The sequence below is a fragment of the Uranotaenia lowii genome, chromosome 3 (genome assembly GCF_029784155.1).
Source record: "Uranotaenia lowii strain MFRU-FL chromosome 3, ASM2978415v1, whole genome shotgun sequence".
Lineage (NCBI taxonomy): Eukaryota > Metazoa > Arthropoda > Insecta > Diptera > Culicidae > Uranotaenia > Uranotaenia lowii.
Window position 1 is genome coordinate 347,663,092 of NC_073693.1, and position 22,967 is coordinate 347,686,058.

Genomic DNA, 22,967 nt, shown 5'->3' on the forward strand with positions numbered 1-22,967 from the left:
ACTTTTGGAAGCTTTAAGTTGAAATTATTCGATGTCATTCATATAGAAAATAATAATTTTTGAGGCGTCGTTTCATTAATATTTTCAAAGCTTAAGTTATTTATTTATTTTTTATTTACATAGTATTCCGTCTCACGACATAACTTGACGAACATAATTCCTATAATTCACTCGGTCCATGGCAACCGTTCTCCAATTTCTCGGGCACCCCACGTTCGCCAGATCACGCTCCACTTGGTCTAACCACCTCGCTCGTTGCGCCCCCGCTCGTCTTGTTCCTACCGGATTCGTAGCGAACACCTGTTTTGCAGGACAGTCGTCCGGCATTCTCGCAACATGTCCTGCCCAGCGTATCCGGCCAGCTTTCACTACCTTCTGGATACTGGGTTCGCCGTAGAGTCGCGCGAGCTCGTGGTTCATCCTTCGCCTCCACACTCCGTTCTCCTGTACGCCGCCAAAGATGGTTCTTAACACTCGTCGCTCGAATACTCCGAGTGTACGCAGGTCCTCCTCGAGCAATATCCATGTCTCGTGCCCGTAGAGAACAACCGGTCTAATAAGCGTCATATACAGGTTACACTTCGTGCGAGGGCTAAGTCTTCTCGACCGCAGTTGCTTGTGGAGTCCATAGTAGGCACGACTTCCGCTGATAATTCGCCTCCGGATCTCACGGCTGGTGTCATTGTCTGCGGTCACCAGTGAGCCGAGATAGACAAAGTCTTCGACTATCTCCAGCTCGTCGCCGTCGATCGTGACCTTGTTATTACTGGACAAGCGGGTTCGGTCGGTCTCGGATCCGCAGGCCAGCATGTACTTCGTCTTGGACGTATTAATCATCAACCCAATCCTTCCTGCTTCGCGTTTCAGTTTGCGGTAAATCCCTTCCACCGCCGCAGTTGATCTGCCGACTATATCAATGTCATCGGCAAAGCAGATAAGTTGACTGGATCTGTTGAAAATCGTTCCCCGCATTTCACCCACCGCTCGTCGAATAACACCTTCTAGCGCCACGTTGAACATCATGCAGGATAGACCATCACCTTGTCGAAGCCCCCTGCGCGATTCGAATGAACTCGACAATTCACCCGAAATCCGCACACAGCACTGCGTTCCATCCATCGTCGCCTTGATCAGTCTGATCAGCTTCCCGGAAAAGCCGTTCTCGTCCATGATTTTCCATAGCTCGTTACGGTCGATCGTGTCGTATACGGCTTTAAAGTCGATGAATAAATGATGCGTAGGGACTTGGTGTTCGCGGCATTTTTGGAGGATTTGCCGTAATGTGAATATCTGGTCCGTCGTTGACCGTCCTTCCATGAAGCCGGCCTGATGACTTCCCACGAATCTGTTTGCTTGTGGCGTTAGGCGGCGGAGTAGGATTCGGGACAGCACTTTGTAGGCGGCATTGAGGACAGTGATCGCTCGGTAGTTCTCACAGTCCAATTTGTCGTCCTTCTTGTAGATGGGGCATATTACCCCCTCCTTCCACTCCTCCGGTAGCTGTTCTATGTCCCAGATCCGGATTATCAACCGGTGTAGGCAATCGGCCAACCTGTCCGGGCCCATTTTGATGAGTTCAGCTGCGATGCCATCCTTCCCAGCCGACTTGTTTCTATTCAGCTGGCGAATGGCTTCCTTAACTTCACTCATCGTTGGGAGTGGCTCCTCTTCGTCGTTGGCTACGCCGGCGATGTACCTTCCCCCGCCGTCTTGATCTCCTGCATGTGCGCCGTTCAGGTGTTCATCGAAGTGCTGCTTCCACCTTTTGATCACCTCACGATTGTCCGTCAGGATACCCCCGTCCTTATCCCGGCACATTTCGGCTTGCGGCACGAAGCCTTTGCGGGATGCGTTGAGTTTCTGATAGAACTTTCGTGTTTCTTGGGAACGATGCAGCTGCTCCAGCTCCTCGAGCTCCTCCTCCTCCAGGCGGCGCTTTTTCTCCTGGAAAAGTCGGACTCGCTGCCTCTTCCGCTGTCGGTGATTTTCCACATTTCGACGGGTGCCTCTCTGCACTACTGCCGCCCGCGCGGCATTCTCTTCGTCCATCACCCTCCTACACTCCTCGTCGAACCAGTCGTTCCGTCGAGATCGCTCCACATAACCGATGACGTTCTCCGCAGCACTGTTGATGGCTGTTTTGATGGTATCCCAACAGTCCTCGAGAGGGGCTTCATCAAGCTCGCCCTCTGCCGGCAGCGCTGCTTCGACCGATTGCGCGTAGTCTGCCGCGACCTCAGGTTGCTTCAGTCGCGCAATATTTAACCGAGGCGGGCGCCGGTTTCGCGTGTTGTTCACTACGGAGAGTTTTGGGCGCATCTTCACCATCACCAGATAATGGTCCGACTCGATGTTGGCGCCCCGACAGGATCTGACGTCGATGATGTCCGAAAAGTGCCGGCTGTCGATCAAAACGTGGTCGATCTGTGATTGAGTTTGGTACGGTGATCTCCAGGTGTACTTGTGTGGGAGGCGGTGCTGGAAAAAGGTACTACGTACGGCCATTCGTTTGGAGGCGGCGAAATCTATCAGTCTGAGGCCGTTTTCGTTGGTCAGCTGGTGTGCACTGAACCTTCCAATTGTCGGTTTAAATTCCTTCTCCTGGCCGACCTGAGCATTGAAATCCCCGATGACGATCTTGATATCATGTTTTGGGCAACGGTCGTATTCACGCTCCAGCTGCGCGTAAAATTCGTCTTTGTCGTCACCGGTACTTCCGAGGTGTGGGCTGTGCACGTTGATGATGCTGATGTTGAAGAACCGGCCCTTGATTCTCAACCGGCACATTCGTGAGTTGATCGGCCACCAACCGATAACGCGCTTTTGCATCTTTCCCATCACTATAAAAGCTGTTCCAAGCTCGTGTGTGCTTAAGCTTAAGTATTTATATTCAATCAAGTACTATAATCAACCTGTTTACTTTTATTAAGCAGTATGAGTCGAAAGAAAAAGACCGGGGACTGTTGTTCTTCTCTGTTTTGATCTGCCTGCTTTAAAAGCGGCTATTGGATTTTCGAAACCTTCATTTCAGTAGGTACATACATCTAGTATTTCTTCTCAAATCCTGATAAATGTATTCCAATTCATCAATTCTAATTTCAATGCAGCAGGTAAACTTTCGATGTATTCCACTCGAAGTCGACTGCCTGCCCGCATCCGCACTTACTTACTTACTTAATGATCCCGCGCCGATCCTCCGATGCATAGGGCCGTGGTAAAAGACCTCCACTGTTGACGATCCGGAGCCAGCGTCTTCACTTGGTCCCAGTCAACATTCTCGTCGACAGTTCTGATTTCAACGGCTAGGCTTCGCCGCCTCTTCTTCGATGACCTTCTGGGTTCCAATCTAGCGCCTCTCTGCAAATCTCGTTTTCATCTCTTCGCAGCGTGTGCCCAATCCATCTCCACTTACGTTCCCGAATCTCGATTTCTAGCGCCCTTTGATGACACCGGTGATGTAGTACCTCATTTGCCCGTCCGCACGCATCCCTTTTAAAATTTCAATAGTCCTATTTAAATTCTTCAAGTAAACGTATAGAAATTTTCATTGTCCTGTTTGAATCCACACAAACGACTGCTGATTCTTGTGCGCACGATCCCCTTTGAGAATTCCAACTGTCTATGGAACGCAAACGGCTGTCTGTCTTTGTGCGCCGTCCCGATAAACAAGCAGCCAGGATCGAGCTTTGCTGAATCAGTATGAAAATAAACAACTCTCTTCTAAGAAGCTCTGGTAGAGTAGTATGCAAGGACACTCAACTGGGAATGGAAAATTGTTGAGTTCGATTCCCATTTTTTATGGCAGAATCAGTATGAAAATAAACAACTGTCTTCTATGAAGCTCTGGGAGAGTAGAAAGCAAGGATACTCAACTGGTAGGATGGGATGGGATTGGAAAATTGTTGAGTTCGATTCCCATTTTTTATGGCTATCTCTTTTTGCATACAAATCCAATAACATTTTTACTTTATCTATCCTATCTGGATAAGTTATAATTTTGTTGAGGTAGATAGATGGCGAAAACAGTGATTTGCGCTTTTTTATTTGTGAATATTTAATGCATAAATAAGGTGTGAAATAGTGTTGGAAATCTATAAAAATAGAGTTAAAACTTAGAGGAGTTTCCGTAGGATCAGGATAAGTAGAAGTATTTAATCAATTTGAAATATTTTATGTTCCTTTCGAGAGCTAATTAACAGCAGTATCAAGCGAGAATTTATGCTAACCCGATCAGGAGGGAAAAACAAAATTATATCAAGATGAGATATTTTGATACTAATTTTTTTTCTATCTAAATGAGTTATAATTCAGTACTCGTAGGATGTTAAAATATCTCAAATTATATCAAAAAATCTATACGGTCATAGCTAAATTATATCAGTTTTTGATATGCTCCTATCAAGATTATATCTCGTTCAGATAGCATAGTTTGATATTGGACAGAACAAATTATATCAAAATTATAACTCATCAAGATATGAGTGCTTCGAGAAAATTTTCTAGTGGAAGGTCAATAAACCACATTATTTGATAAAACTATGCCCCATTTTTGGTTTCCCAAATATTCGACTCAATTTCATGAATCTGTTGAGCGAAACTCGTTAATGTAAGGTTTGAGCCGTTGAATTCGATGTCCGTGTTTCAGAAAATGTTGTACGTATATCAAAATAAGATATAATCATTTTATTTTAGGACAATCCGAAAAAAATCATTATCATTGAATATGAGCTCAACCCCATTCAAGTTTGTCAATCAGAATAAGATATAATTCAGATTGGAGAAACTTAAAATCGAAAATTTGGAGTACTTAGTTATAACTGAATCAGATGCAAATATCTTGGTGAGATACGTTTGAGTTATTATTTTGATATGCTCTCCTGATCGGGAATCTATTCAGAGCTTAAGCTGCTGGCGCATTTTTTTTTTCTTGCTTTGTTTTATTCTCCACACACAATTGAACTCAGCCAACTTGGCTGAGCCAAGCGAACTAACGCGTCCTCCGGGTCGGTCGTTCGTAGGTAGAAACAATGAGTGTGTGCTAAAAATGTGGATTGCAACTGTAGTGCTCGGACCAACCATTGACCTGTTGGTGTGGATCGGGTTTTCACGCCACTTGCACTAACTTGCAAAGGTCGGGTTCGAAGCTGGTCAATCATAACGTTAATTTTCAATTTAAATGTGATGTTGTATTTCGGATAAGAAAAAGGTTCCAAATATCGGTTCGATCGGAAGCGATGTAGATGCGTTAGCAAACACATCGTTATTGAATGAAAAGATTCAGAACGACATTCCTAACCAAATTAATCCTAAGATGGATATTGTTGTAACACAGATAAGAAACGACATGCAAAAAATGTTGGAACAAAAAGTCGATGATTTATTTTTTTTTCCTTTTTTATTTATGTTATTGATGACCAAATAAAATCTTGGTTTGAAAAAAGCGATAATTTGGGGCCAGGAAACAGAAAAAGAGTTTTCTACCAGGAATACTAATTCCGAATCGGGTCTCAATCCAAAAAAGAAAACATTTGTATTGAATGATAAAAATGATGAACCTTTGCAAATTGATGCTGATAATAATGAGTTGGATGATGAAGTTTTCAGTAAAAATTCAACTTTATCGTACGCGGCAGTAGTTAAAAGAAAATTATCCTATAGGAATAAATCAAGAACAAGTAATCGTAAAGCTCGTCCGATTATTGTGATAAAACCTACGCAATCTTCTCAGCAGTGTGAGGATACACGTGAGTTTTTTAAACAAAAGTTGAACCCCAAAATTCACAAAGTTAAAAATTTCAGAAATGGGAAAGATGGCTCTATTATTGTAGAGTGTACAACAAATGAAAATATTGAATCAGTTAAAGATGGAACAGACAAGGATCTTGGAAATGAATACAGCGCTTTTAATTCCCCCTCCAGCAAGACCAAGGGTTAAAATTATGAGAATGAGTGAAAAATATTCGCCCGAAAAATTCATTGAGATACTTAAGGATCAAAATGATCTAACAATTGACTTTGTGACACCGGCGATGTAGTTCCTCATTCGAGATCCAGTTGCCAGGCCATCAAGCGCGGATGATATTCCGCAGGCAGCGGTTTACAAATACTTGCAGTTTTCGCGTCGTCACCGCATATGTGCACCAAGTTTCACACCCGTACAGCAATACGGATTTGACGTTTGAATTGAAGATTCGGATCTTTGTTCGTAGAGAGATCTGACATGAGCGCCAGCTGTTTCGGTGACTCGCAAACGCCAATCGGGCTTTTCTGATCCGGGTTTCGATGTCTTTCTTGGTACCACCATCAGGCGTTATCTGGCTACCAAAATACTGAAAGCACTCCATTGTCTCAACCTGTTGTCCAGCTACCACGAAATTAGAACGATTTTCTGTGTTGACCTCCATCAACATGGTCTTTCCGACATTGATTTTTAGACCAGGTGCCTTGGAGCTTTCGGTGAGGTCGTCGAGTTTGCTCTGCAAGTCCGGTTGTGTTTGGGCGAGCAAAACAATATCGTCAACCAGATCAAGGTCGTTCAGTTGCTCCATTGTTAAAGGATTCCACGGCAATCCTCGGTTCAGTGCACAGTCAATCGATCCAGTCAGGATCTCATCCATTACGATTACGATACGCTACATCCAAAAAGTAGCGGTGACAAGATACATCCTTGTCTCACTCCAGCAGTTACCGGGATTGGTTCGGACAGGAAACCGTCGTGCAAGATCTTGCACGAAAATGCCTCGTACTGGGCTTCGATGAGATGGCCTAGTTTCTCTGGGACCCCTCGTCGTCTAAGAGCAGCCCAGATGTTTTCGTGGTTCAGCAGAAGAGAGTCCTGGAATCCGTTGATTTGTTCCAGTATGATTCGTAGCGTTGTGATGTGATCCACACATGATCGTCCGGATCGGAATCCAGTTTGTTGCCGTCGGAGTGTAGCGTCGATTTTCTCCTGGATCCTGTTCAGGATCACTTTGCAGAGTACTTTGAGGGTTGTACAGATCAACGTTATGCCTCGCCAGTTACCGCACTCTGTCAGGTCTCCTTTCTTCCAGTCGGCCGGGAATGTTGCAGTATCCCAGATGTCAGCGAAAAGACGGTGCAACATTTGTGCTGACAGGGCAGGGTCGGCTTTCAGCATTTCAGCAGGGATGCAATCGATCCCAGGTGCTTTGTTGGATTTCATGTTTTTGATTGCCGCTTCTATTTCAGCCAGCGAGGGCGCTTCCGAGTTGACGCCATTTATGCGACTTACTGTTCGCGCTTCAAGCTGCGGGTTCTGTTGGCCATTGCTATTCGTGACTCGGAAGAGTTCTTCGAAGTGCTCAGTCCATCGTTTGAGCTGATCTGTTCGATCGGACAATAACTGACCTGCTCGGTCTTTTAGCGGCATTCTTGCATTAGTCCTTGCACCACTGAGGCGGCGAGAAATGTCATAAAGTAATCGGATATCTCCATTGGCGGCGGCTCTTTCCCCCTCTTCGGCTAGGGAGTTTGTCCAGGCTCTCTTGTCTCGTCTACAAGCTCGTTTAACTGCCTTTTCCAGCTCCGCATATCGTAAGCGGGCGGCTGCTTTGGCTGACCCGGTACATGCCTGCTCAATTCCGACTTTCGCCTTTCTCCGATCATCGATCATCCTCCAGGTTTCATCCGACATCCATTCACTTCGTCTTCCACAAACTTTACCGAGAGTACCATGGCTCGTCGTGATAAAGGCATTCTTGATTCCACACCACTGTTCTTCGACCGTTCCGTCTGTCGGCAGCTCCGAGGCTCGGGATTCTAGCTGTTCAACGTATGCTCTTTTCACTTCTGGATTCTCCAACCGGCGGACGTCGTATCGACACCCGACTTTCTCCTCGCGCCGTAGGGGGCACGCGCAACTCTCAGTCGTATCTCCCCAAGGACGAGGTGATGGTCAGATGCAATGTCTGCGCATCGTTTGTTGCGGACATCAAGAAGGCTCCTTCTCCACTTTCGGCTGATTTAGATGTGGTCAATTTGATTGTCTGTTCGGCCATCTCGGGATACCCAGGTGACCTTATGTGCTGGTCGATGCAGGAAGAGCGATCCACCGATCACCATGTTGTTGTTGCCACCAAATTCTCTCTGTTTTCGCTCATCTCATCGCTTTGCGTTGAAGTTGCCCAAATAGATTTGAATATCACCCTTCGGAATTCTCTCTACCACGCTGTTCAGTTGACTGTAAAACTGCTCTTTCTCCTGCAAGTCGGCAACGTCAGTTGGCGCATAACACTGGACCATTGTAAGGTTTCTAACCCGTGTTCTGAATCTGGCTACGTTAATTCTTTCTGTTGTCGATACCGTTGGAGGAAAACACTGTTTTCTGATAGCAGATGCTTCAAACTGCAATTAATTTCGTTTTTATTAAATAGGTAGGAATGAATGAATATCGAAAAGGGAGCTTACAATTCAAGTGTATACGGATTATACGGATTTCCAAACACTGACTTCAAAATACTTTGCTGATTTTCCAGTTCCTGTCTACATTGTAAATATGAAACTACTGTTGTATATAAAGATAAGTCTGTGTTCTTACCGAGAAGATGAGGATACAATATAAGGGTTTCCTACTGATGATAACTCTCACTGAGGAACTGTGTAACATAGGCGTAGAATAATTGGTAAATAATTAATCGGATGGATCACTTCTATCAACGGAGGGCGAGCACGTTTTATTTAGCCTTATCTCCAATTGACGTTTATCACTTGTTATCATTCTGCTCTTCTCCGTGAGTGATAAGATCACAGATGTCGCCGGGACTCACTTCTCAGCAGACGTTGGCACAGTGGGCTCGTCAACATCCCCCCCTCCGTGTAGTCTCGGAGAAATCCGGTCTTTTTCGGCAGTGGATGTCTGAATGTCGAGCAAAGCTAAAACGGTTGCTGGGCGTCGAACGATTCCGTTGTTTGTACGCACTAACGCCTGCCGTACTTGGCCATCGGTACCCTTGAAGACCTCCAAAATACGTCCACGTTCCTATCCATTGCGATTACTTTTGTTGACCAAGATTACCAAATCTCCGGCTTCCAGTGGTTTAACTGTTTCAAACCATTTTGTTCTGCGCGCTATCGTTGGCAAGTATTCTTTGATCCATCTGGTCCAGAATAGATCGGTTAATGTCCGTGTCAAGCGCCAACTGTCGCGTAGCACACGTGGATTAGATTCGATGATGCTGGAAGGCTGGGTGATGCCTTTTTCCCCATATAATAGAAAGTGGTTGGGTGTCAGGGCTTCCGCATCAGTGTGGTCTAGTGGAACATAAGTCAAGGGACGAGAATTAACGATTGCCTCTGCCTCCAGTGCAACTGTTTCTAAGACTTCGTCATTCGGGTGTTGCGGATGATTACCTATCGCTTCCATTGCTGTCTTTATAGACCGGACCATCCGCTCCCACACACCTCCCATGTGAGGAGAGAGCGGTGGATTAAAATGCCATTGGGTGTCGGTGTTCGTGAAGGTTGCTGCGCATTCTTCGTTGATGTTTTGGATTGTTTCCCGCAGGACGTTACAGGCACCCCGAAAGTTAGTTCCGTTGTCGGAATGGAAGGAAGCAGGTGAGCCACGGCGTGCTATGAACCTTCGTATCGCTAGTATGCAAGAACTTGTGGAGAGGCTATAGACAATTTCAACGTACACGGCTCGGATCGTTAAACACGTGAAGAGACACACCCATCGTTTTACTAGGCTTCGTCCCTGCTTGACCATAAGCGGTCCAAAATAGTCAACTCCTGTGTGGGAGACCGATTTGATGTGGGGAGTCAAGCGTACTGCTGGTAAAGGAGCCATTCTAGGCGGTTGTGGGCGGGCCTTGCGGATCCTACAAAGCATACAATTTTTTGCAACTCTTCTAACTACTACACGCAGGTTTGGGATGCGAAACCTTTGATGGATTTCATTACAAACCGTTTCATTATTTTGATGCAAGAGTTGATGATGGTATTTTAGAATCAACAGCTCAGTGAGGGGATGGTTTTTTGGTAAAATGATTGGGTACTTTGTTTCGAATGAAGTGTTCGGAGCTGCTCCTAATCGACTGTCCATCCTAATAATTCCCGCACTATCCATGAAGGGGGATAGGTGATAAAGCGAACTAGATTTAGGAACTGTTTCGCATTCTGTTCGATTCAAGTTACTTGCCAACAGATAGTACTCGTCCGGATAGACTTCGATTTGAGTTTGTCTCCAAAGAAATGTCTCGGCTTCTGAAAGCTCGACTGAACTTAGTGGGCCGGAAACAAATTCTTTCCTAAACTTTTTAACCGCTCGAAGGAAATACGTTGTAGCTCGTAATAATTTGGTCCAGCGAGGGAATCGTGTTACGTCGATGAGGGTCGGCTGATATTCATGATGATGCAGGAATGCGGACCTGAGTTCTTCTTCAGGTAAGGATCCAATTTTTCGAGCTGCAGGCCAAAATTCTTCTGACTTTTTAAGGAAATCAGGTCCAGTAAACCAACGACTAGACGAATCCAGACTAGGTCCATTTCCCCATTTAGTAGCATCGTCAGCCACGTTCAGTTTAGAGGGCACATAGTGCCATTCAGAAATCGATGTTTTTGATAAAATTTCTCCGATACGGTAAGTGACAAACTGATGGTAACGTCGACTGTCTGACCGCAGCCATGAGAGAACCGTAAGAGAGTCCGTCCACAGATATTTTCGTTCAATAGAGAGTTCTAATATTTCCGACAGTGTCTCTACCAAACGAGCCCCCATCAAAGCAGCTTGCAATTCAGACCTGGGCATCGATATTGGCTTCAAGGGTGCTACCTTGATCTTCGCAGAAAGCAAGGCACAGTGTGCATTTTCACGGTACACCATGCGTAAATAGGCTACGCAGGCAAAGGCAGATTCGCTTGCGTCAACGAACACATGTAGTTGAAGACCGCTGAGATTAGAACTAGGAATTCCAGGGAAAAAATAACGAGGAACAGTAACTTGATTTAACTGAGCTAACAGTCGACTCCAGCGGTGCCAATCAGCTCGCAAATCTTCGGGTAGGATATCATCCCAACCCGAGCCGTATTTCCACACCTCTTGCATTAACACTTTACCGTGCACTACGTAGTGTGCTATTAAGCCGAGTGGATCAAAAATGCTCATAACCGTACGGAGCACTTCTCGTTTGGTTGGTGTGCGTTCACTGTTCAGGATCCGCTCGATAGCTGGCTGCATATTTGCGCTAAAAGTGAACAGATCTGGACGGGGCTTCCACATCATTCCCAAAACTCTTTCAGCTTTTTCCGGATACTCCAAACCTGGTTCCAAATTGAGATGCTTATCACTATCCAGGCAAGTGACTCCTATTCTCTTCAGCACTTCTGAAGAGTTCGAAAGAAAGTTTCGTATTTCAAAGCCTCCCAGTGAATGTACGTGTCTGACTTCCAGGATCTGTTGTACCGCTTCGTAGCTTGTGTCCACACTCGCCAGGTAGTCGTCGACATAGTGCCCGTTCACAATAGCATCAACAGCCCGAGGGAATTGTGCAGCATGTTCTTGGGCGTTTCTGTTTTTGATGTATTGGGCGATACACGGAGAGCAAGAGGCTCCAAATGTGGCAACATCCATTACGTAGATCTGGGGCGTTTCTTCGGGTGAGCTGCGAAATAGGAACCGCTGCGCCTATCGGTTCCCATCTAATGAGGGCCGCGTAGGCCTGCGGGCTTAACAGGAAACCAACTCCTCGTTCCCGAGTAGCATGTTCTCCTCCTATGCCAGAGTAAAGCAGTACTTGCCCGGACTGTGTCTTGTGTTCTCCAGTGTTAGGCCAACGGACTTCGCTCAGTCCCAGAATTTCAAGCTTGAGGCGGCTAGCTTCTCTAGCAAGTTGAGCCAGCTTGCCTTGTTGGGCAAGGGTTAAAACATTCCAAGTTCCAATTCGTGTCCGTGTTTTCATGCTAAAAGTCGTCGCCAAAGTTCCAGGTCGGTCATTTCTTTCGGATTCCGTAACAATTTTATGAATCGGGAGCAGTAGGTTGTTAGCCTAAAGTCCCTATCCCGCGATGGGGCTGCCATCTTGGACTTAGCTGGCGGGAGCCGCATTTCATAAATTCAGCCGTTCGCTGCAAGACAGACGCTGTTTGAGCCGCCCCTGACCTGGGGAACATACGCGTGCGGCCACCTTCTCAGTCTGCATGCGATCAAAGCATCCACCGGGGTTGGGTACCCGATCTCCGCTTAGGTTACTAGCATCCCAGTCGGCACCGCGGGGAGGTAGAGATAGGAGTCATTAATTAATTAATTAATTAATTAATTAATTAATTAATTGATTAATTAATAGGTAGAGATAGATTGTCATTAATTTTTTGTACTAAATGTGCATTGCAAGCATAAAACAGAAATCAGTCCGTCTTATTTGCATACTGATTCTGGAACAACAATACCTAAATTATCTTAAAGTTAAACTCGACCAGCTCAAACCTGTGTAGGGGAATGAGGTGGGACCATCATCATCATCATCATCATCATCATCATCATCATCATCATCATCATCATCATCATAACAACGGTTTATATGATTTAGTTATGGTTGCAAAGACATTTTGATATAATATGAAATATTTTAACATCCTACGAGTACCTACTAAATTATAACTCGTCCAGATAGGAAAAAATTGAATATCAAAATATCTCATTTAGATATAATTTAGTTTTTCTCTTCTGATCGGGAGTGGTATTCACAATGCTGGCCACAATTTTGTGTGGTCCCTCTGGTTTCCCGCCTATAAATTACACCATCATTGAGGTCGGTTATATTTCCCGCTTAACTAGTTTATTTGCCGTTCAAGGGTAAATTTGTTTTGCGGAATCGATAAAAGTGCTCTGAATTTCGAAGCGGCCAAACCTATTCTAGCATGTATTCTGTTCTGATCCCGCTCTTACTGCATCAAGCCTTCCGCTAACCAGGCTCATGACAATCAAGTTGTAAAATCACCATAAGTTCACTGGCACCTCTCACTTGCATAGCCAAATTCCATTTTTGTGTATGAGAACAACACTGTGCTCGCTAGAAATTGCAAAAATCCCGTGTGTGCAGAGGAAAAAGCATTTCTAAAAATAAACACCGAATCCAGCCGCCAGCAGCCGATAAAAGTGTAACGCAAAACACCGACTGAACCGAATGTCAACGTGAGTTACCAAAACGCATAAATATCATCGCGCAACATAGAAGATCGTCGCCCCGCAACCCACCCCTCAAGCTTCGCCAATTGTCTTAGCCTCATAGACTCTTAGGTGAAGAGAAGATGACCAACAACCAGAGAAAAAAAACGATACGTTTATCAATTCCAAAAAAGGCCTTCCCGTCTCACATAAAACCCGTTCCGATCCTTCGCTTCATTATAAAAAAAAATTGTCACCGCAGAAAAAAAAATTAATCCAAATGAGTCATCTCATTTGCCGAAATTGACATGATGCGAATGATGTTGACCGATATTTAATTGATCTGTAGGTATTCTTTTCCATTTAAGCCAGATGCACCTATGACGAAAAATTTTTCACCACATTGAGGTTTGGCAGCGGGTCAAAAAGCGAGTAGACGTGGCTTCGGGGAAAAGTGCTTCGACGGCACTACGAAGATCGAGGTTCGAGGCTTGTAGCGAGCTTCAAATCTTTTTACTAAGAGAGAATTCGATAGCTTGAATTCCTTGAACTTGAGTGCGAGTTTTCAAACTGTTGTGGGGTGTGTTGTACTTGTTGTTTACACATAGTGAAGTGTGTTTGCATAGAAAACTGATTTGAGAAGGACAACAACTTTCGTGGAAGTTGTTAAATTGAAACATAACACACACACAGATGTAGAAATTAACATATTCAGAATACATTCTACTTCAATACCATAATTGTAGGTAGCTAGCCCAATAAAGTAGTTTCGAGACGTGTTAAAAATAGCACCGGCGGCTTATGGTATTAAGAAAAAGAAGCCAAAATGGGCAAATACGTAGTACGCGGGAGATGTACCAAAGTACATGTTTTCGTGAAGTCTAATTTCCTAATTTATCATCAAAAAGAGGTTCAGTTACAGCCTCACTAATAAGCATACGTGGCTTAGTGTCAACATGCTTGGTTGTTACCATTAGAGGGTTGAAGTTCAGATCTCGTTCATCTAATTAACCCTTCCGATGAAAAAAAATGCGTAATTAAACTTTACACTCTTATGGTGACAATCAAGCATGTGGGGTACGTCTGCTTATTGCACTGCATAACATTTTTAAGATTTCTTGTTTTGAAAAAAACACTCAAGAATCTATAAGACCAAGTTTTTCTACGCGCTGATGTCGGAGTGAAAATAAAACACGTCCGTTGCCAACGAATCATGGAATCAATCTCCTCCCTGTTTCTCTCGACTTTCGCCTATTTACGAAAACCACCGGGTACAAAGTAGGGCAACTAACTCTATACTGATTTCTGTAAGTTTGATATATTTAGTCACTTTAGTAATTTTTGAATTTTTTTTATTTTCGCCATTCCTGTCATTCTTATCATTTTTGTAATTTTGGTAATTTTTGTGATTTTTGTCATTTTTGTCTTTTTTGTCATTTTTGTCATTTTTGTCTTTTTTGTCATTTTTGTCATTTTTGTCATTTTTGTCATTTTTGTCATTTTTGTCATTTTTGTCATTTTTGTCAATTTTGTCAATTTTGACCATAGTGTCATTTTTTCAGATTTGCCAATTTTGTCAATTTCGCATATTTTGTCAATTTTGTCAATTTTGTCAATTTCGCATATTTTGTCAATTTTGTCAATTTTGTCAATTTTGTCAATTTTGTCAATTTTGTCAATTTTGTCAATTTGGTCAATTTTGTCAATTTTGTCAATTTTGTCAATTTTGTCAATTTTGTCAATTTTGTCAATTTTGTCCATTTTGTCAATTTTGTCAATTTAGTCAATTTTTTCAATTTTTTCAATTTTGTCAATTTTGTCAATTTTGTCAATTTTGTCAATTATGTCAATTTTGTCAATTTTGTCAATTTTGTCAATTTTGTCAATTTTGTCAATTTTGTCAATTTTGTCAATTTTGTCAATTTTGTCAATTTTGTCAATTTTGTCAATTTTGTCAATTTTGTCAATTTTGTCAATTTTGTCAATTTTGTCAATTTTGTCAATTTTGTCAATTTTGTCAATTTTGTCAATTTTGTCAATTTTGTCAATTTTGTCAATTTTGTCAATTTTGTCAATTTTGTCAATTTTGTCAATTTTGTCAATTTTGTCAATTTTGTCAATTTTGTCAATTTTGTCAATTTTGTCAATTTTGTCAATTTTGTCAATTTTGTCAATTTTGTCAATTTTGTCCATTTTGTCAATTTTGTCAATTTTGTCAATTTTTTCAATTTTGTCAATTTTGTCAATTTTGTCAATTTTGTCAATTTTGTCAATTTTGTCAATTTTGTCAATTTTGTCAATTTTGTCAATTTTGTCAATTTTGTCAATTTTGTCAATTTTGTCAATTTTGTCAATTTTGTCAATTTTGTCAATTTTGTCAATTTTGTCAATTTTGTCAATTTTGTCAATTTTGTCAATTTTGTCAATTTTGTCAATTTTGTCAATTTTGTCAATTTTGTCAATTTTGTCCATTTTGTCAATTTTGTCAATTTTGTCAATTTTGTCAATTTTGTCAATTTTGTCAATTTTGTCAATTTTGTCAATTTTGTCAATTTTGTCAATTTTGTCAATTTGGTCAATTTTGTCAATTTTGTCAATTTTGTCAATTTTGTCAATTTCGCATATTTTGTCAATTTTGTCAATTTTGTCAATTTCGCATATTTTGTCAATTTTGTCAATTTTGTCAATTTTGTCAATTTTGTTAATTTTGTCAATTTTGTCAATTTTGTCAATTTTGTCAATTTTGTCAATTTTGTCAATTTTGTCAATTTTGTCAATTTTGTCAATTTTGTCAATTTTGTCAATTTTGTCAATTTTGTCAATTTTGTCAATTTTGTCAATTTTGTCAATTTTGTCAATTTGGTCAATTTGGTCAATTTTGTCAATTTTGTCAATTTTGTCATTTTTGTCGTTTTTGTCATTTTTGTCATTTTTGTCATTTTTGTCAATTTTGTCAATTTTGTCAATTTTGTCAATTTTGTCAATTTTGTCAATTTTGTCAATTTTGTCAATTTTGTCAATTTTGTCAATTTTGTCAATTTTGTCAATTTTGTCAATTTTGTCAATTTTGTCAATTTTGTCAATTTTGTCAATTTTGTCAATTTTGTCAATTTTGTCAATTTTGTCAATTTGGTCAATTTTGTCAATTTTGTCAATTTTGTCAATTTTGTCAATTTTGTCAATTTTGTCAATTTTGTCAATTTTGTCAATTTTGTCAATTTTGTCAATTTTGTCAATTTTGTCAATTTTGTCAATTTTGTCAATTTTGTCAATTTTGTCAATTTTGTCAATTTTGTCAATTTTGTCAATTTTGTCAATTTTGTCAATTTTGTCAATTTTGTCAATTTTGTCAATTTTGTCAATTTTGTCAATTTTGTCAATTTTGTCAATTTTGTCAATTTTGTCAATTTTGTCAATTTTGTCAATTTTGTCAATTTTGTCAATTTTGTCAATTTTGTCAATTTTGTCAATTTTGTCAATTTTGTCAATTTTGTCAATTTTGTCAATTTTGTCAATTTTGTCAATTTTGTCAATTTTGTCAATTTTGTCAATTTTGTCAATTTTGTCAATTTTGTCAATTTTGTCAATTTTGTCAATTTTGTCAATTTTGTCAATTTTGTCAATTTTGTCAATTTTGTCAATTTTGTCAATTTTGTCAATTTCGTCAATTTTGTCAATTTTGTCAATTTTGTCAATTTTGTCAATTTTGTCAATTTTGTCAATTTTGTCAATTTTGTCAATTTTGTCAATTTTGTCAATTTTGACAATTTTGTCAATTTTGTCAATTTTGTCAATTTTGTCAATTTTGTCAATTTTGTCAATTTTGTCAATTTTGTCAATTTTGTCAATTTTGTCAATTTTGTCAATTTTGTCAATTTTGTCAATTTTGTCAATTTTGTCAATTTTGTCAATTTTGTCAATTTTGTCAATTTTGTCAATTTTTTCAATTTTTTCAATTTTGTCAATTTTGTCAATTTGGTCAATTTTGTCAATTTTGTCAATTTTGTCAATTTTGTCAATTTTGTCAATTTTGTCAATTTTGTCAATTTTGTCAATTTTGTCAATTTTGTCAATTTTGTCAATTTTGTCAATTATGCCAATTTTGTTAATTTTGTCAATTTTTTCAATTTTGTCAATTTTGTCAATTTTGTCAATTTTGTCAATTCGGTCAATTTTGTCAATTTTGTCAATTTTGTCAATTTTGTCAATTTTGTCAATTTTGTCAATTTTGTCAATTTTGTCAATTTTGTCAATTTTGTCAATTTTGTCAATTTTGTCAATTTTGTCAATTTTGTCAATTTTGTCAATTTTGTCAATTTTGTCAATTTTGTCAATTTTGTCAATTTTGTCAATTTTGTCAATTTTGTCAATTCTGTCAATTTTGTCGTTTTTGTCCTTTTTGTCATTTTTGCCAATTTTGTCAATTTTGTCAATTTTGTCAATTTTGTCAATTTTGTCAATTTTGTCAATTTTGTCAATTTTGTCAATTTTGTCAATTTTGTCAATTTTGACAATTTTGTCAATTTTGTCAATTTTGTCAATTTTGTCAATTTTGTCAATTTTGTCAATTTTGTCAATTTTGTCAATTTTGTCAATTTTGTCAATTTTGTCAATTTTGTCAATTTTGTCAATTTTGTCAATTTTGTCAATTTTGTCAATTTTGTCAATTTTGTCAATTTTGTCAATTTTGTCAATTTTGTCAATTTTGTCAATTTTGTCAATTTTGTCAATTTTTTCAATTTTGTCAATTTTGTCAATTTGGTCAATTTTGTCAATTTTGTCAATTTTGTCAATTTTGTCAATTTTGTCAATTTTGTCAATTTTGTCAATTTTGTCAATTTTGTCAATTTTGTCAATTTTGTCAATTATGCCAATTTTGTTAATTTTGTCAATTTTTTCAATTTTGTCAATTTTGTCAATTTTGTCAATTTTGTCAATTTTGTCAATTCGGTCAATTTTGTCAATTTTGTCAATTCGGTCAATTTTGTCAATGTTGTCAATTTTGTCAATTTTGTCAATTTTGTCAATTTTGTCATTTTTGTCAATTTTGTCAATTTTGTCAATTTTGTCAATTTTGTCAATTTTGTCAATTTTGTCAATTTTGTCAATTTTGTCAATTTTGTCAATTTTTTCAATTTTTTCAATTTTGTCAATTTGGTCAATTTTGTCAATTTTGTCAATTTTGTCAATTTTGTCAATTTTGTCAATTTTGTCAATTTTGTCAATTTTGTCAATTTTGTCAATTTTGTCAATTTTTTCAATTTTGTCAATTTTGTCAATTTTGTCAATTTTGTCATTTTATAATTTTTGTAATTTTTGTAATTTATATAACTTTTGTCATTTTGTCTTTGGTGTCATTTTATAATTTTTGTCATTTTTTTCATTTTTATCTTTTTTGGAATTTTTGACGTTTTTATAATATTTGTTTTTTTTTTCATTTTTTTTAGTTTTTGTTAGCAGATAGGCACTTCTATCGTGTCATTGACGCCATGTAAAATTTGACGTCCTGTTTTTGATCATCTTTATTAGTGATTGCTGGATTTTCCTAGCAAGCGATCATTTCATGATATTTACTGTGATTTTTTTTTAAATAACTTTGTTTTTTTCCTTTAGATTATAGAGGAAAAAAAATCATTTTTTAGAGATAAACTTCATTTTAATTGCGCAGTCCAGTTTCGCAAAAATGACGAGACCAAAGGTACAAAAATTTACACTAATACACACAAATACACATACATCGTCAGAACTTGTCGAGCTGATTAGATGGGTTCCTATGAAGGTAAGACCCATGATTCCCCAAATCGACCAATAACTATACCTTTCTGAAAAAAAGCTAAAAACCGTTGGACAAGTGTTGGCCAGGAAACGGCAGACCGACTGATTGGCAGTTTTAAGCCAGAATAAAAGAGTTTTCAAAAGGTATGAAGAGATTGTGAATAAATTTGAATATTCGTAGTGAATAATAACGTTTTCACAGTTAGACGGAGAATCGCTTGATGATTTTGCAATCGAGCTCTAAAAAATGTTGGAGCACAGTGATGTGTCCTCGGGAACAGTGTAAAGTTAGTGAAATCGGCTATTTAATGTTGTTTTTAATAACCATATACACACATATGTCAATAATGTATTAACCAATTTCTCTTCTTTCAAAACCTATCATTCCAGGGGAGAAATCGAGGAGCTGTTCGAAAACGTAACACGCGAAGAACTGGCCAAATCCCTTCGTGAAGGTGACCACGCCCGTGCCCAGCACATGCGCGCCCTGATGCTGGTGCTCCCGTATCACACCAACAACCTGGCCCAGGAGAACCTCCAGAGCATCTACACGCTTCCACCGGTGACCCGAGTCGTTCCGGGTGGTGAAGCCACGACTACCACCGAACTTCCACCGGTGACAACAATGCGACCCGCTCCATTGTTCCGACCGAATCCAACGAGTTCCGTTCCGATAACCACCATAAGGTTTACGACCCCGAAGGCCACAACGTTTCATCCAGCACTGCCGAATGCGATAAGGGAGGAAACCAAGCCTTCGTCAGGTTTGTTAGAAGAATCCACGGAAGCGACGGAAGATCCGGTTCCGTTTACTGATCCGGTGCCGACGACGACGATGGCCTCGACTTCTTCGGGCAGTTCTCCAGGAGTCAATGAGGCGGTCAATGAGATACTGTCTTCGCTGGGTTTCGTTGGGGACATTCCTACCTTTAAGCCGCTCCCGGTTGAGACGACCACCTTAACCACGACGACTACGGAGCGAAAGCCGAGCGAGGATCCAGGTCAGGGTGATCCGAAAGTTAGCGAGGAATTGAGGTCGTTGCTGAGGTCTTTTGGTTTGTTGGGTGAGAATGAAGATTCCTTGGGAATTTCTCCTCTTCCTCCCTTGGAGTTGCCGGAGAATTTGGATCAGACTCAGCAGTCTCAGTTAGTTGTTGATGAAAAGGAACCGGACGTTCCGACTATGGCCAAACCGGATATCAAGCCGGATGATTTTGTGGCCTTTAAACCTCTTCCGAGTGATACGGTTCCGAAATTGAGTGGGGATTTGAGTGAGCTGCTGAAGTCGTTTGGCTTGTTGGACGTAACGGGTAGAGATAAGAAATCGATGAAGAATTCGGAGTCAAGTGTTCAAAGCGTCGAAGACATGGATGGAATGCCGATGATCGACAAAGATTTGGTCATTCCTCAAATGATGCCCATCCTGGATACCTTGGGTATTCCGATGATGAAGAAAGAACGCAATGGAAGAAAGTTCAGTGATTCCAAGAAAGATTCCAACGGCATCGACGAGAAGCCCAAGAGCTCTGGAAATACGAAGAAAAAGGAGGACAACGAGGACTACCGAAAGCTGGAACAGCTTTGGGAAACCATCAGGGAGTTGGAGAAACTGAACACAAATCTAACCGAAGATAAATTGGAAGCCTTGGACCTGCGAAACTTCAACCTCAGTGAGTCACTGCTATCTCAAGGACCCAACCCGCTAGAAAATTTAGAAGTTACTCGAATCAACGAGATCAAAAAGCGACAGGAACCCAGTGGAGACGCCAAAAAAGAGGACTCACCCATAAGAATCTCCCTGGACATAAACGAGACTCCAACAAACTCCTCCGACACGAAGAATGATCAACCTCGATCGGTGGACATCGTAGACGTGGCTTCAGACGCTGATCCAACAACAATAACCCCGTCTTCAAGTACAACAGAAACCTCTAGTAGCAGTAGCAGTAGTAGTGGCAGCAGCACTGATGACGACGATGCTGCCTCGGATTCGGCGGCCCGCTTCACGGCTCTGGAGGAATCCTTCGGTGGGGGATCGGTTGATCCGGTTGCCCAGGAACCGTTGCCGCAGCCTCGGAGAAATGGGTTCTACTTCCTGGCCGATTGGAACTCGTTCCTGGAGGTCGGTGAAGATCCGAACAAAGTGGTCATCAATTTCAGGCCGCAGGCCGGCGATCCCAGTCGGTTTTTGCCCGTGAATGTGCCGTAAGCTGTTTGAAACATTGGAGACACACTTTGAAAAGTCGTTGGAGTGTAGAAACATTTGAGGAGGTAAATATCTGTGAAATTTTTTTTTGTTAAAATCACCCTAAACCATTCTATGTTTTTTTTTTCAGTGTAATCGGGGTAAGGTGGAAGGTTCATTGAAAAAATCGAGCTGGTGTGTGAGAAATATTTTAAATGACAAGTGACAACTATAAAGTTGGCGGTCGTAGTTTGAAGAAGATCCTTTAGCAGTAATCCAAACTTAAGAGGAATCATTTGTTTTAAATTATATCTTTAAAGGATTCTAAATTTTCAATCATGTATCTAAGACAAACTCTACATAACTTTTTTTCGTCGTCCAGACCTATCACGAATTCAAAAATGGTAAAAATAAATCCAAATTTTATTCTTTACCAGGTTTCGATAGGTTAAAAGAAGGAATCTGATGATCTTAAGGTGGGTTTAGGGAAACTCTATCTCTGTAAACTTTTTAATTTAACACATTTCCTAGTAAAATGTAAGAATCAAGCATTTTTTCCTGTTAGAAATCAAGTTAGTTTGTGTGCCGTTTCCATCTGTTAGAAATCAGAACAAGTTTAGTTTAAAAAAACCCAAAAAAACGCAACAAAAAAAACGAATCAATAATTGCTCAAATGTTAGAAATTAAACAAACGTGGATAGGAACAACACACCAATTGATGGTGCTAGAAACATGTTGCGCAATCCTGTTGAACAATTCACAGCAACTACAATAAAAGCAAAAACCTTTCTGTACATAGACACGTAACTTATCTGTAGGAGAGACACATATTTATTTGTACATTTTGTGCTAGGCGAATTAGGGTGATGCAATATCAACAATGTGGAGTCAGTAAGTAAAAAGTGAAATAAATAAATAGAGATGAGTGTTTAAATACAGGAAAAAAGTTGAGAAAGTCATTTGAGGTACCGTAAGGTAAAGTGCTGAGTCCAGTGATTTCGAACATTATACCCATATCGAAGATGTTTAGCGATAGCATTAATCTAAAAGATAAGATATCTAAACACTAGATTCAGAGGAAAATAATGATCTCTTCCTGTTTATCTTTAGGTATTCCTTTTTCCCACTATCGATTAGATTGAAGAGCACGTTAAGTACTTTAGAGTAAAAGCTAGCGATTACTATGGATTATTGAGAATGCCGTTTGGTCTCAATAATGCTCCCTCTATATTCCAAAGAGTGATGAGCAACCAAAAGTCTCGTTAAAAAGTTCAAACACAGCTTATTCAGCATAACTAATGTGCTCTCTTACTTCAGTAACCACCAACCCATGTGGTGCTGACGGTTTCTCGGCATCCATCTTTATTCTTCTCATCACCTCAATTCGTCTGACTTAATTGCTTTGTTTTTGACTTTGTTCGATACAAGCCGGCACGCATACCGTTTCTGCTACAGATTTGTTTTATTTGCTTACTCAAGCAAGCAAAAACCTAATGAATCCAATAAGTCCTGATAGGGTGAGTGTGCCTAATTTCGCTATATTTTGTAAGGGGCTTTTAGATTTGATAAGAGTTAGCCAAATCTTCAATTGTAAGTTCTTGTATGCACTCGGTTGAAGTTTGAAATAATCATTTAGGCTTTAATTTTCGAATACTAATGTGTGTCGATGTTCCTAATGTGGCACCAATTGTTCCTAATTGTTATCATATGTGTTCCTAATTATGGAAATATATGTAAAGAAAAAGTGCATAAGCGCACCCAATATTACATAATTTGTTCCTGATCCTGTATACGATTGTTTCTTATTAGTTTAATGAGAAAATTCTTAAACATACTTTTTTTCATAACTTTTATAATATTTTTTTAAATTCGTTTATGCCAGTT

At 40.0% G+C, this 22,967-nt stretch overlaps 1 protein-coding gene across 2 annotated transcripts in view; it reads left to right on the forward strand.

The window, feature by feature from the left end:
- The window catches only part of LOC129755748 (uncharacterized protein DDB_G0284459-like), a 133,733-nt gene extending 111,764 nt beyond the window's left edge, over window positions 1-21,969 (forward strand). For both annotated transcript variants that reach the window (XM_055752377.1, XM_055752376.1), the window contains exons 4-5: window positions 19,289-21,169; window positions 21,235-21,969. In XM_055752377.1, the coding sequence (XP_055608352.1) occupies window positions 19,289-21,107 (1,819 nt within the window). In that variant the 3' untranslated portion in view covers window positions 21,108-21,169; window positions 21,235-21,969. The remainder of the gene's footprint in view (window positions 1-19,288; window positions 21,170-21,234) is intronic.
- Window positions 21,970-22,967: the final 998 nt, after the last annotated feature.